This window comes from Arvicola amphibius, chromosome 5 (assembly GCF_903992535.2).
Source record: "Arvicola amphibius chromosome 5, mArvAmp1.2, whole genome shotgun sequence".
Lineage (NCBI taxonomy): Eukaryota > Metazoa > Chordata > Mammalia > Rodentia > Cricetidae > Arvicola > Arvicola amphibius.
In genome coordinates this window covers 24,718,571-24,732,941 of record NC_052051.1, presented here as the reverse complement: position 1 = coordinate 24,732,941, position 14,371 = coordinate 24,718,571, and the positions used below count along the sequence as shown (strand labels likewise).

At 53.2% G+C, this 14,371-nt stretch overlaps 1 protein-coding gene across 3 annotated transcripts; it reads left to right on the top strand.

The window, feature by feature from the left end:
* Positions 1 to 3,596: 3,596 nt before the first annotated feature.
* On the top strand, positions 3,597 to 14,202 carry Fam110a (family with sequence similarity 110 member A). Of its 3 annotated transcripts, none has more exons than XM_038332084.1 (2): positions 3,597 to 3,755; positions 12,669 to 14,202. In XM_038332084.1, the coding sequence occupies exon 2, from the start codon at positions 12,745 to 12,747 to the stop codon at positions 13,633 to 13,635; it is 891 nt and encodes a 296-aa protein (XP_038188012.1). In that variant the 5' UTR covers positions 3,597 to 3,755; positions 12,669 to 12,744; the 3' UTR covers positions 13,636 to 14,202. The 3 variants fall into 3 exon arrangements, with proteins under 3 accessions (XP_038188012.1, XP_038188013.1, XP_038188011.1); XM_038332085.1 differs by lacking the exon at positions 3,597 to 3,755 and adding an exon at positions 4,432 to 4,587; XM_038332083.1 differs by lacking the exon at positions 3,597 to 3,755 and adding an exon at positions 7,448 to 9,678.
* The last annotated feature ends 169 nt before the right edge of the window (positions 14,203 to 14,371 follow it).

Sequence of the window (14,371 nt, the reverse complement as noted above, 5' to 3'; positions counted from 1 at the left end):
TTTCAAGAAGTGCCAATTTTGGAGGAATTTGAATTTCTGCCAAGTGGTTTCTTTATACTTTTTAAAATGGAGTTTTGCCTAATTTTACCTTAGGTAGACGAGGCAGTGCAGTTTGTTCACATTTCCCATAAGAAGTTTACAGCCCCGGATCTGTCTTTGTACCACACGGCATCCCCTGACCTTCCTCCCATTTGAGTATTAGCCGGGCCTGACCCTGGTTAGCTTCCAAGACCAAATGAAACTGGCCTGTTGAGTGTTAACATAGCTGTAGACACCCCTGTGCCGTGCTGACAGAAGTCTCTTCTGAATTGCTTGATGTGTTGTCAACCCCTCCTCTGCCTATCCTGGGCCTCTGCACAGTAAGTGCTCTGTCAGTGACTCAACAACAGCTGGAACGGAACCGAGGCCAGCGGCAAATAGAGCCATGCAGATGTAAACATTAGCGGGGGACCTACAATCAACTCAAGCTAACTTATTCTAGCCCCTTAAACAAATTGTTCTTGAGCCGGGGAGTTCCCTCAGCAGACAAGGGTAATTACTGTGCAAGCATGAATAACTGATTGCAAATCACCAGAGATCACATAAGTTACATGGGACTATATACCTGTGTCCCCAGGCTGTGGCAGGGCAGAGACAGGAGACTCAAAGGCCCTTGCTGGCCAGCAGATGAGTCCCAGGTTCAGTAAGATGTCTTGTCTCAAGAGAACGAGATGGGGAGGGGCAGTGAGAGGACCAGACTGAGATCGGAGCTTGATAACCAGACTTCGAGTCCTAGAGCCTACAAGGTGGAAGAAAACTGACTTTCACAAGTTTCTTCTGTTCTCTATGCATGGGTGCACACACTCACGTAAACAAATGCAAAACATTAACTAAAATGAAAAGAGAATAAGGCAAGAGGCAGAGGTTAGAGTTTAGAGCTAGCTTTGAGTTTGAGGCTAGTCTGGTCTACATAGCGAGCTCCGGGATAGTCAGGACTACATAGAAAGACTGTGTCTTAGAGAGAGAGAGAGAGAGAGAGAGAGAGAGAGAGAGAGAGAGAGAGAGAGAGAGAGAGAGAGAGAGAGAGGAGAGGGCAAGACACCCAAATTCCTCTTCAGGTCTCTGTGTACACATGTGTGTGTGTGCACTAAACACACATGTATGAATACACCACACGCACAAACAGAAGTTTATAAAATTTCCTCTGTGTAGTGATATTTCATTTGTATTTTAATAAATAAAGCTTGCCTGAAATTCAGGGAGTCAAACAGCCGCACTGATCAGCCTTACAGACCAGGGAGTGGTGCACACCTTTAATCCCAGCCCTAGAGAGGATTATAAAATGGGAGGAGACAGCTCTCAGTCCCATCTCATTCTGAGATGCCTGGAGGCAGGATCGCCATTTCAGACTGAGATCGAGGTAAGAGCCAGTGGCAGGCTGTTTTGCTCTTCTGACCTTCACGTCGAACCCCACTATCGGTCTCTGGGTTTTTATTAATCGTGCTACCCCTCTGATAGCTCAAGAGTTAGAAATTTGCAAAATTCACAAAAGCGTGAATAAGAAATGAAGTACTGCTAAGATGTGTCCTTCCTGTAGGCTAGCTTTCATAGCACCAGAAGGTGCAGTGTGGGCTGCTGGGAGAGAAAAGACCTCAGTTGTCTGACCCAGATATGAATCCTCTGAGCTACAGTAGTGACTGACCAATGCTATGGGCCAGCCAACAGCTTTCTGGTTGGAATCAGGGCGTGTTCCCCAGGAGCATACGTATGCCTGGTATGGCAAATGGGACCAAGAACCTGTGACCAGCGAGCTCACCAGCTCCAGGGCGAACTACTGCTATTATTTTGCTAAGTGAACATAATACCAAACTGCCCTCTAAATTCGTATCTCTATACCCGTAAAATTAGCGCAGCTGTCAGACCTCATCAGAGAAGCTTCTTTGTGTAGCGAATGGCAGCAGAGATTCACAGCTGGTTAAAGGGCGGAGCATAGGTGTCTGTGGTGTGTTCAACCACAGACATGAAATCTGTATCAGATCAGGAAAGAGGGGGCAGTAAGACTGTGAGAGCCAGAGGTCAGAAAGGATTCTTGTGGACGCTACAGGACCATTGCGCTTTGCAACTCACAGTGGCTGCACAAGATCAAATCAGTTAATATTTCAGTACAGAGCAGGGAGGGGCTGATGAGCTCCCAGCCCTAGCTGAGGCGCTTTGGACAGTTGATGGCTTCTGGGGAAGGAAAATCAGTTGTTGTTGTTGTTGTTGTTGTTTTAAAAGGGTGCAGCTCTTGGTAGTTTGATCATGGTTCAATGTGTAGCTCTCCACCCATGAATAGACGGGCAGCAGATTGGACGTGGTGGGTTATAAAAAACCAAAGGAAAGGAAGGAGAGAGTGAGGATGGATGTAGGGGGAGTAAGGGGGAGGAGAGTGGAGTAAATATGAGTAAAATACATCATATGTGTATATGGATGATATTCTCAAAGAATGGATAAAACATATTTAAGTGTAAAAGGAAAATTAGCTGCTGTTATTGTAAATAGGATATGTTTATTGTATGAATAGTATGGTTATGTGTTTATTATCTATTGTGCTGTAAGGAGTGCTTTGAAACCTGTTTAAAACACAATACTATGGGGCTGGAGATGGCTCAGTGGTCAAGAGCACTGACTGCTCTTCCAGAGGTCCTAGGTTCAATTCCCAGCACCTACACGACAGCTCACAACTGTTTGTAACTCCAGTTCCAGGGGATCCCAACACCATCATATAGGCAAGCAGAACACCAAAGTACATAAAATTAAAAATAAATAAAATTAAAAAACCATGCAACACTTCCTTAGCATTCCTCCAATATTTTAAAAATGTTTTTTAATCATGCCATTTTAAGTTACTGCATAATATTCCCAACTAGAAAGTGGAGACAACTGAAGGTAGGTACCTCAGTTATGTCGTGAGTACTGACAAGAATTATGCAGAAGGCTCAACTTAGCTTCTTCCCAGGATGGATATTAGGTACTATAATTGAACTGATTTTGATAAGCGTTGTGAGAACTACTGAATTAGCATTGCAGTAGGGGAACAGAGAGAGACTTGTGGGAAATCACACAGAGAGGTAGTTGCTGAGTTGGGAGTGGGGCCCAGCTTGGTGGCTTGGCAAGTAATACTCATCCATAAGCTGAGGCAGGAGGATAACAAGTTTGAGGTCTCCTTGGACTACAGCGTGAATTTAAGGTCAGCCCGGGTAGCTTAGTGAGACCCTGTCTCAAGTGGAAAAAAAAAAAGTTGGGACTAGGGCCTGTGCAAAACCAAACCAAATAAATCTGGGACTAGCAACTCTTGTAGCTGGGGGCCGAGGAAATCCCAGCTGGAAGAGGAGGAGAAGAAAGGGAACGCATTGGCTGCCAGGGGTCGTGGCAGCAGGAAGGACGAGAGGCCAGCTGGACTCCTGGCGGCCACTGTGGGTCCGCCCCCCCTTCCATCTGCCGCTCCTGAGGTTGCTTGGCAACTCTGGTGGCGCGCCGTTCGAACGGAAGCGAAGGGCCAATCAGGAAGTCCGGGGCGAACCATTGCGGCGACGGGGACGGCTCGCTCACTTCCCTTTCCTCCGGGCTCTGGGGACCTTCGCCCAGCAGGACCGTGGGACAGCCAGGGCCTCCCTCTCCAGAGAGTCAGTCAGTCTCAACACGCGACGGCCGCCTCAGAGCTGCTGGGACCAAGTGCTCCAGCTGTCAGCCTCGGCAGCCCGCGAAAGGCGGGGGACTCCAGACACAGGGTGCAGGTAAGCGTGGGGGTGAGGCGGGGAAGAGGGTCGGGGGCAGCAGCGTCCACACACCGTCCCAGGCAAGTGTTCCAGCACTGAGGACCGACAGAGGGTCCAGGTCTAGTGTCCAGCCCAGGCGGCCCGTGGAGGATCCAGGCTGTTCCCTGTCCCACCCTGCAGCCTCCACCTCAGGCAGATTGCCGTGAGACGTTCAGAGGGTCCCTGCTGGTCACTCTCATGGTTTTGGGAGGACATGGCTCAGGGGATCCCAGGGCTAGCTTACCTCCGCCCCACCTGAACTTGGAGTTCCCCTCCAGGCCACATATGGCCTTCCCTTCCCCAGGGACTTTTTGGCAACTTTTCTGCCTGAATGGTCCGGAATCCCAGGGCTGCCCTCTGAGAGAGCCTCCCTGGGGACAGGCTAGCAGGACAGCAGAGCCAAAGGGCCTGGAAGTCACGTGGGCCTCTCGGAAGTCTGCTCCTGTGAGTGCTGTGCACTCTGTGTGTGTGTGTGTGTGTGTGTGTGTGTTGGGGGTGGGTGGGTCAGCCTCTAAGCCAGCCTTGCCAGTCACTGTAGTTTAGAGCCCTGTGCTGGGTCAGGCCCTCCCAAGTTAAGCGTCTGATTTAGGCTGGACTGTGCTTCTTGCTCAGGTTGCCATTGTCGGTCTCTCTTCATAGGTGGGGTGCTGAGAAGTTGAGCCCATTGTTCAGTCACAGACTTTACTCTTCAGGACTCTTCCCGTCCTCGACACAGGGAAGAGGCAGATTTGATGGAGGCCGTCTTCTGAGGGGAGCTGCTCATCCTCCAGTCCTCATTCTGGCTCTGGGGGGAGTCTGTGTTTGCCTGTCTGTATGTCCTTGTGGTGTCCCCCCCCCTTACCCTCAGGGTCTCGTGGTGGGCCAAGCTGGCCTCAGACTTACTCTGTATACTAGCCTGGTCTTGAACTCGCCATCGCCCTGGATCTGACTTCTCTGATGAGGCATGTGTCGCTACCACGCTAGTTTTGTGCCATTTTTTAGGATGGAACCCAAGGCTTGGTGCGTGCTAAGCAAACACTCCACCAACTGAACTTCCACCCCCTGGGGGTCCAGTCCACCCCCTGCCTCATGTGTTCCCCCCACCCCCGCATTGTCTGGCTTCCTGTGGCCTGGTCTCTCCCTGTGTGCCTCGTTTTTCTCAGTAGTGTCCGGTCCATATTGTGCACTAGGTATCTTATTAGGTGGTTTATTATCTTCCTCACAGGAAAGTGTCAGGCAAATGAGATGCTTAACACAGGCACAAAATGCCAGGGTGCCCGAAGCTTCCAGAACCAAGATGATCAAAGCCAACATCTGTTGGTCATTTGCTGTGTGTTGTCCTGGGGGTGGAGCGGGGTAGGGTGGTGTCAGCTCTGGCCGACTCTGGCAAGCATGGGCATCACTGTTAGAGTAAATGTCCTCCCCTACCAACCCCCCCCATCCAGTTACCTCATTTTTTGGCAAAAAAAAAAAAAATGACAGGTGCTGCAATGCTGCATGGCTTGTAGCAAGCAGGAACTGGACAAATGCACAGCGGCCATCAGTAGGGGCTGATGGGAAATAATCAGAAACTCCTTAGGTACTGATGAGCACCAAGAGAAACGTGGGCTACTGAGCAGAGGAGCTGAGTGAACATAGCGCGCGTACCATGACGTGCTTTGCCGCCCAAGCTTCGACCGCGGGTCAGCTAATTGAGAAGCCACTAAGTAGACATGCTGATGACATCTACAGAAAGTTATGAGGTCACGGCTCTGCCTGTGATTTGTCACTAGTTGTGTGACTGTGGGCAAGTTTCTTCACATTCCGAGCTGGGGTAAAACACTGCATGTGAGCTCAGGCCTCCACAGGGTACTGTAGGACAGGAAGTGGGTGTGACCACAGGTCTAACTCAAGGCCCCCCCTCCCCTTGTAAATCCGCCTTTGCTCCCACTTTGTCAGGGTGCAAACTGAGTCCCCAAAGTTTGAATTAGTGGAGGAGCAGATATGAGGGAGGGGAGATCTGTAGAGATGCTCACTGCCCTAGGCATTCACAACCACGCCCCTCCCGTGGTGGCCCACTCATAACTCCCTCCCTGAGGTTCGTGCAAAGCTACTCTGAGCAAGGCTGACTCCCGGGCAGGCCAGGGCATGATGCTGGGGAAAACTCCAGAAATAGCTTGGAACCTGGCCTGCCCTGGAGAATGCCCAGTCGGGTGTCTCTGACCTGGACAGCTGGGCTGGCTCTTCCCTACTGCCTGGAGCCTTCTTGATCCTCCTCTGTCTACCAAGCCTGAGCCAGGTTTCCTTTGAAAGGACGGAGAAGCAGATGGGGCGGTGAAGAATGTTATAAAAATGATCAACCCTAGAAATCTACCTTCTACTGGGAAGAAAGGATACAAAGGGAAGAGTGGACACAGCTGCTTGGGCTACTCAGTACTAAACCAGCCTGAGCTAGGATTCCCCCCACTCTATGAAGTGAGGGGCTTACTGCTTTTATCTCACGAACACATATTCTACAACAAGCATGCGGAAGTCAGAGGACACATCTACATAGGAGCACACACTGTCTGTTGCTGTATTCTGCTTACTGCACTTAGCCTGATGCCCTTCATTCATGTAGTGTGTGTCAGTCCCCTTTCCCTCTTAAAGGCTGAATCATCTGTTTGGTGTGTGTTTTATGTTTCCTTACCCATTCATTCACTGGTGGGACCTTGGACTGTGCCTATGTTTTGGCTGTGGTCACTAATGCTGCTGCGGCTTTAGTGGGAGGATCTTTGCTGGCATGCACACTGTGGGTCCCTTACTACGAGTGTTCAGCGATTTCTAGGTGCTGCTCTGGTCATTCACTACTTAACCCACACACATGTTGTGGTTTTCACTATCCACTGTGCACAGGGTCCTAAAGCCACACCTCCTTACCAACATTTAATATCTTATGTATGTCTTGGATAGGACCCGTGCTAATGGGTGTGACACTGTGCTACTGTGATTTCGATTGGCATTTCTTTAATGGTCTAAAGGTGTGGAACTTATTTCTTTACATCCATTGGCTCTTTAGATAGCTTTTGCATATGTGTGTATGTGGAGGGGGCCAGGCTAGTTTCGAACTCATGAACCTCCTGCGTCAGCCTCATTAATCTCAGTGCTGAGATTAAGGTATGTGCCACCATGCCCAGCTTCATTTCCTTCTTTGTGGAAGGTGCTGTTTCAGGTGCTGCTTCAAGTGATTGAACTTTTAACTGTCACCACGCTGCCGCTCTTGGTCCTTGCAGTGTCGTGGTGGATGCCTCCTCCAGAGCTGGGCCCTGGAAGATCTGCGTGTCCAGCTATCATCACATTTTTCTCTTTGATGGCAGCGTCGTGCCTTGGGCCTGTTTTATAGTGGGGGAAACTGATGTATGGAGAGGTTCTCCGCAGTGGAGGTATGGGTGGGGTGAACCAGAGCCCTGAAGATTTTGACTCTGCGTCTTTGGAGGAAGAGCAAGGCTTGGCTGGAAGTGGCCAAGCTTGAACAGGGTGAAGGGATGCCGGCAGCAGTAACGTGGTGGCCGAGGGTCAACTTGGCACTCAGAGATCCCGGTCCCCGCCCCCGCCCCCCCCCCCCCCCAGCTAATTATTAAGTACAAGGGGGGAAGATCAGTGTGGCAGCTGATCACCAAGATCTTGTCAAATGCTCCTGCGAGGGAGTTTGTGCTAGGGACGCGGGCATTTCCATGTGTTCCTCCCTCCCTCTTTCCTCCTTCCCTGTCTTCTCCTTCCCTCCCTCTTTCCTTCCTTTGGAAATGTGATTGACATACAGAAAGGTGTATGTGTTTGATGTGTATATCTTGATGCTGGCCTGGGCCTTCTTCAGCCTCTTGGACAGCGACGTTTCTTCTCGTTTGTTCCTGGGAGGAGGAAGCACAGCAGAGCTGTGGTGCTCAGTCTAGTGGGCGGCTAGGAAATAAATGACCAGGACGTGAATGCCAGGAATGGCAAGATCAGCAAAGGTGCTTTAAGGGGAACAGGAGGTGCAAGAAGGTCCATGGAGGCCCCACAGGGCAGAAAGGGAGGGCTCTCAGAGACAGTGAGGGAAGAGGTTTTAGACAGAGAGCAGCTGGTGCAAGGGGCTTGGGGTAGGAAGGACCTTTGTAAAGGACTAGCAGCCAGGAGTGTTCTGTGACTGGTCCAGGAACGACAGTTTGGATGAGGTGGTAAAGTTGGACAAAGACCAGAGGGCAGTGTGGGAGGCTGGAATTTATCCCTGGGAGCATATGAGGGTCAAGCACATCAGTAGTGAAGTGTGGATCTGCTAGGAAAACATCGCCATTATTATCTTCTGTTATAGCGGAGGATGCTGCAGCCCCAAACACAGCCTGGATGTGTTTTCATAGGCGGCAGATCCTTATGGAGACCAGGCAAGGTGGCTGAGTGGTCTTACGGGATTTGCTAGGAGGTACATTCTGTCTCTTGTCTCTCTCCCTGTCATATTCAAATCCTGGTTCTGTCATTTGCTGACTGTGTGATCTCAGGCAGGTGGCTTCACTTCTCTGTGCCTTAGTTATCTCATCTGTAGAATGGGCACAATAGCAGTATCTGCCTCACAGGTAGGAATAAGAATGGAATGAGTTCACATATAATCTGAGCTAGGCATGGCAGTACATAAATGTAATCCCAAAAGGGTAGCTGAGGCAGGAGGATAGAGAGTTCCAGACTGATCTGGACTATACAGCAAGACCCATTTAAAACAAACACCCATCCTCTACCAATGACAACGACAACAAAAAGCTTCAGACAGTGTCTGCTGCTAAAGAAATTTGCAGGAGTGAGCAGGCTTCTCCTTGACAGGTGCTTCTGTCTTTGTAGTGTCTACTGTTAGGGCCTGAGGCCTGCTGACTGCCTGTTCCTCTGTTATCCCAGCCAGGCCAGACAGTGAGCTGGCTGGCCAAGGTGGGTGACTTGTCCTCTGTCCTGTAACATACAGGACTAGAGGGGCCTTCAATGCTCAGAAGGAAGGAAAGTGGACAGGAACCATTTCCTGTCTCCTCCTGCCCCACCCAAGCCCTGACCCAGCCTTCTCCTGGGTAGAGGAGTGTTTTGCCAGGGCTGGGGTCTCCTTCCCCTGGACCTCACAATACCCTGGGGAGTGACAGAACCTTGGACTGGCAGAAGGGACAGGTGGATCCCGCCAGGGATCCCTCCCAGCAGGGTTGCAGTCTCCTCTGTGAACTATGGGTTTCAGGTTGTCCCCCTGCTGGTGGTCCTGCTGTTCAGGGGTTAAATGGGACATCTTGGGTCACTCCACTGTGGTTGCCCCTCTTGATCCTTCAAGCTGGCTCAAAGCCAGCCCCTCAAGCCTTGAGCACTCCCAGTAGGCTGTCCCCTAAGGTCCCACTCTTCTCATTCATGGGACTGAAGCCCAGCCACCTGCTGGCACACGGGGGAAAGGTCGCATTGAGGAGTGGTGGGAGGAAAGTACCCAGGTGGGACTCCCCCTGTTGATTTTGGCAAGTGACTCAGCCGGGCCTGTCTGGGGTTTCCATTAGTCAACTTGGATGACAATGGAGTTGCCTCATAGGAAGGCTACCCAGACCACACTAATTCTCACTGCGCCCCGTTTAATCACGGAAAGATTAAATGTTCAGGAAGAGCACTTTCCCGTGCCGGGCATTGAAGGCCAACTAGAATCCCGTGCAACACTGCCTGATGTGCTGCCGACTGTACAGGCTCCAGTTCGGATAAGAGCCCGGCGGGGTGAGCCGGCGGGCGCCGCTGCGGCCAGGTTCCCGCACCAGGCTGCCAGTCACCCATTGCGATCACTGCCTGGCCCTCCTTCCCACTCCTCGAACACTCCGAGCCGGCGGGTTCATCTGCCAGGCCCCGGAAGTTGCGCAAATACCGGCTACCTGAGCCAGGTGGGCGGGAGGCGCGCAGGCTGCTGGCAGGAGGCGGCTTGCGCAGCCAGGTATGTTGCGGTGCTGGGGAGTGGGGAGCGCGGCAGGGATTGTGCCTTCAGTCCCCGCATGATCTGCTGCTCAGAGAGGGACAGCAGATCATGGGAGGCTCACACAGCCTCTGCTCACCTCAAGGCTTGCCGCCTAAGTCTCCAGGATTTCTTCTAAGTGGGAAAGGGCCGAAACCAAACTGGGGCCTTCCTGGCGTCCTGATCGGTTCTTTGGGAGCCTGAAGGGAGGGACAAAAATCGGACTTTGGGCCTGGAATAGTGACCAGAAAGGCTCGAGGTTGCTGCATTTAGGGCCATTTGCGGCAGGATTTGAAAGCCCATGGTGAGAAAAGTCCCCAGAGGAGACGTTTAATCTCACTTGGCGACCCGGACCCAGGCTTCCTCTTGGAGGGGCCCCTGTGACGTGAGTTGGTGCCGGTCTGCTGGCTCATTGTGATCAGCCCCTACCAGATGTCTCCTTTGTCCCTGCTGGAGCCTAGATCCGCCTTCTGGTTCGGACTTAGAGACCCTTGGAGGGGGCGGGTCTGCTCGCTCCTGTAATCAGAGCCTGAGTATCTGACAGCAAGCCTGGTTTATGGAGCGCTGGCCATTTTCCAGGTGCTGCGAACCCGTTTGATCTTTCCAGCGGTGACCCGAAGGCACAGGGAGGTCTATTTTTAACTGCCTTTAGCAGATAAGGGAACAGTCTGTTAAGAGCTTGTGCAAGGTGCAAGGCAGGGGCTGGTGGGAGAGTGGGGACCCGGATGGTCTGTTGCATCTGTTCCTGCCCCCATTTTAATCTAGGGTTAGGTGGTGGGTATAGAAGCAAGGTGGTGGTGGTGGTGGGGAGCTTCTGCCCTGGCCCTGCCCCTCTGACCTCCTTCCTCTTTCCCAGGTGATGTTTGGGAGGGAACTGCCTCAGCCACCACCAACGGGTTGGACTGGTTTGGGTGGCAGAGCAGATGTGGGGGTTAAGGAGGTGGGGCAGAGTCTGGCTACCTAGGCAGGGCTCTGTAACAGCTCTAATGGCCATACCTTTCCTGCCCAAGGTCACCTGGGGGTCTACTTGAGTGGGGCCAGCCCTCCTTTCCTGCCTATTAGGCCCCTGAGTCTAGAGAGCAGCCCTACCCCCACCCCACCACTGTGCTGAGGTTTCCATGGGGCCTGGGAGAAGCTGACAGAAGTGCAGCTATATCTGCAGATAGGCTATGCTTGCCCAGTACATGCAGTCTTTAAAACGTGATGATGGAATTTGCTCAGTTACAGACCTAGAGAGCACCTGCCCCTCTGGATCGCCAGCCCTGGGAACACTGCCCCCCTTACCTTGGACTCACCTGTCCGTGGTGGGCGGGGCTTCTCTAGTTCACTGGTGTGCTGGCTCTCAGCTAACCCTCCCAGGCGTTTCAGTTCAGGACACTTGTGGAATATCTAGCATGTACTGAGAGCTCCATCATGAAGCTGAGACCCAGTGAGCAAAGCAGCCGAAACCTCTGCCTTCCTGGAGCTAGTATTTTAGGGAGTGGGGGACAGCAAAGAACGAAAGAACCATATCCACAGTAAGTTCTATGGCACCCATGACTGTAATGAGAAGAGAAGCAGGGTGTGCGTGCGTGTGCGTGTGTGTGCGTGCGTGTGTGTGCGTGCGTGTGTGTGCGTGTGCATGTGTGTGCGTGCGTGTGTGCGTGTGAGTGTGCGTGTGTGTGCGTGTGAGTGTGCGTGTGTGTGCGTGTGTGTGCGTGTGTGTGTACAAGCAGTGTGCAGGAGTGGGCTCAAATCGCCTTTTTAGTCTTCTCTGGGATCTAGGGAAGTCTCAGTTTTAGTCTCAGTTTTCCCTGCTGAAATGGTGCGAGTGGCTTCTGGGCTGTCTGAGGTGGATCAAGAGAGCGTGGCTTTGAGTGTTGGCCCACAGTGGGGAGTCCCTGTCTTGGGATGTCTGGATGTCTCAGTGACGCTTTTACTGTGTTTGGACATGCTCGGTCTCAGTGCAGCCATGGAGAACTTGAAGCATGGCTGGTACGGTTCAGGAGCTAGTGTTGTTGAGTGACTGAATTGCCAGAGTAGGTAGCCCCTGGGCTCAGCCCCTCCCCCACTCTTTAGAGACAAGAAGGTTTGACATGGGTTTTGCATTGCTGCATATCTGAGGGGCTGGAGTGGTGAGGAGAACTGTGGCACTTTCTGACCATGTTTCCTTGATCTGACTGTCGGACAACTATGGGGCCACTTGAGCACCCAGGCATGGGCCTTACAGCCCATGAGCACTGTCATGGTGGTTGGTTACCAGCATAACTCTGGGTGGGGCTGTGATCTCCATAGTTCCCTGCAACAGATAGCTCTGGGCTGGTAATCCTGTCTATGTGCCTTGATCTCTGTGGTCTTTGCCTTGGAGCCATATCCTGGCAGCTACTCTAGTCTGGGCTCTGGCAAGGGTGGGGGTGTGGGCTTTCTTTCTGCTCCTCCCCTGCAGCCTCTGCTTTTGTGCCCTTTGTGGGCCTGGCAGGCCCAGACAGGTGGTTGGCACTGCACAGCTTCCTGCCTGGGCTAGTTGTGGGATGTTGGTGGTATCTGGCTCCTCTGGGCAGTTCAGGTGGGATGTGATGGTGGCCATTCAGCCTCAACTCTCCTGTCTCTAGTATCCTCTATCTTGGGAGCAAGGGAAGGCTTAAGCAAGTTTATTGCCTCCCTGAGCTCCAGTTTCCCCATCCATAAATGGGTCTGTTCAGAGGACCCTGGGGCTGAGCCTGGAGCCTGGAGCCTGGAGCCTGCTTTGCTCTCTTTAAAGTGGACCTGCCTTCTCTGCCTCTTCCCTCTCTCTGGCAGCTGCGCTGCTCCTCGCCCAGTATTGGAGGGAAAGGGTGTGGGTGGGGCCACAGGCCTTCCAATGGTACATTTTGCCTGATGATTGGCTCTTCGTGAGGCAGGGGCGTGCCCTCTACCTTATAATAGCGCAGGCTTCGCAGCCAGCCGAGCCTTTGTCTGAACGTGCTCAGCCTGCCTTCTTTTCTTGCTTGCAGCCGAGCCCGGCATCCAGCTGCCAACTTTGTGCCTGTATCTGTCTCCTCGCCTCTGCCCTCGGGGTATGTAACCGCCATGCCCGTGGACACGCTGAGCCCTGCAGCCCCCGCCGCTCCTGCCCTACCTTTTCGCCTGCGAACCAAGGTCCCCAGCTACCTGCTACCAAGGCCAGCGGATGGGGGAGCCCGAAAGCTGAGTGCTGTGGAACGCTTGGAGGCTGACAAGGCTAAGTATGTCAAGAGCCTCCATGTGGCCAACACCCGCCAGGAGCCTGTGCAACCGCCGCTGGCCCGACAGCCCCTCTTCAGCCCTGGTCCTCGGGGGCCAGTGCTCACACCTAGCCGCCGAGTCTTGCCCTGTCCTGGCCGCCGGCCCCAACTGGACATTGACATCCTTAGCAGTCTCATCAACCTGTGTGATAGTCCTGTGACCCCGGCTGAGGCCAGCCGAACGCCTGGACGGGCAGAAGGATCTGCCCACAAGGTCCCACCAGCCACCCCTCCTCGTCCGCCGCCTAGTACGGTCGCTGTGCGCCGAGTGGATGTTCGTCCCCTACCTGCTTCACCTGCTCGTCCTTGTCCATCGCCTGGCACCACTGCCACCTCCAGCCCGGGCCGGCCACCTGGCCTGCAACGCTCCAAGTCGGACCTGAGCGAGCGCTTTTCCAGGGCAGCAGCAGACCTCGAGCGCTTCTTTAACTTCTGCGGCCTGGATCCCGAGGAAGCACGAGGATTGGGGGTGGCCCACCTAGCAAGGGCCAGCTCGGACATCGTGTCTCTAGCCGGCCCGAGTGCTGGACCTTGCAGCTCCGAAGGGGGCTGTTCACGCCGCAGCTCTGCTACGGTGGAGGAGCGGGCCCTGGAGCGTGTCCCCTACGGGGTGTCTGTGATTGAGCGCAATGCCCGCGTGATCAAGTGGCTGTATGGGTTGCGGCAGGCACGTGACCCTCCGGCTACTGAGGGCTAGGTCTCCTGGACTCAGGCTTCCCGGAAGGACATCGTGAAGAGGCAGTTGGCACCTTGTCCTTTCTTGTATTCATTGGCTGCCGTCCGGCAGACCAGAGGCAGCTCCCTTGGTTGAACTTTGTGTAGAGGCCAAGACTTAGTCCTAGACTAGCATCCTCTGGCAAGCAAGGACTGACCTACAGAGGCTTGCTGTTGCCCTTGGCCTCCCCTACCCCTAAACAAGGTTTGTGACACAGTGTGCTTCTGCCTGGTTCCTCTGGTAAGGCTGGATTTGGGCTGCTTCCCCTCCACTGAGTTGGGAACCAAGTACTTTGCCAAGCCTGTCTGTCCCGGGCCGTTTCCTTCTTCCTTCTCTGTCCTCCTTTGCTGACTTCCTCTTCCTTACTGAATGGGCCCTGGCTTCCGGGGAACTCGCTCAGGGGAGGAGGTTGAGAGGTTGGGATCTGTCTACCGCTCTTCCTGGTCTTTGGCAGGTGGTCTGGGTGGGTAAACTATCCCAGGAGGGACTGGCTAGGAGCTGCTGCTCAGAACCTCTGTGGTTAATAAACACAAATGTCTGTTTCTCAAAGTCTGGTGCTTCAGACTCTTCTCTGTTCACAGTGGGAGGAGTGGGAGAAGGCTTGGGATAGGGCCTTCAAAATGGAATGACTGTTGACCCCTGACATTCAGGAGGCCAGTGACTCATCTGTGTCAGTGCAGGTAGGCCTCACCTGAGACTCACCTGCAGGATCCACCAC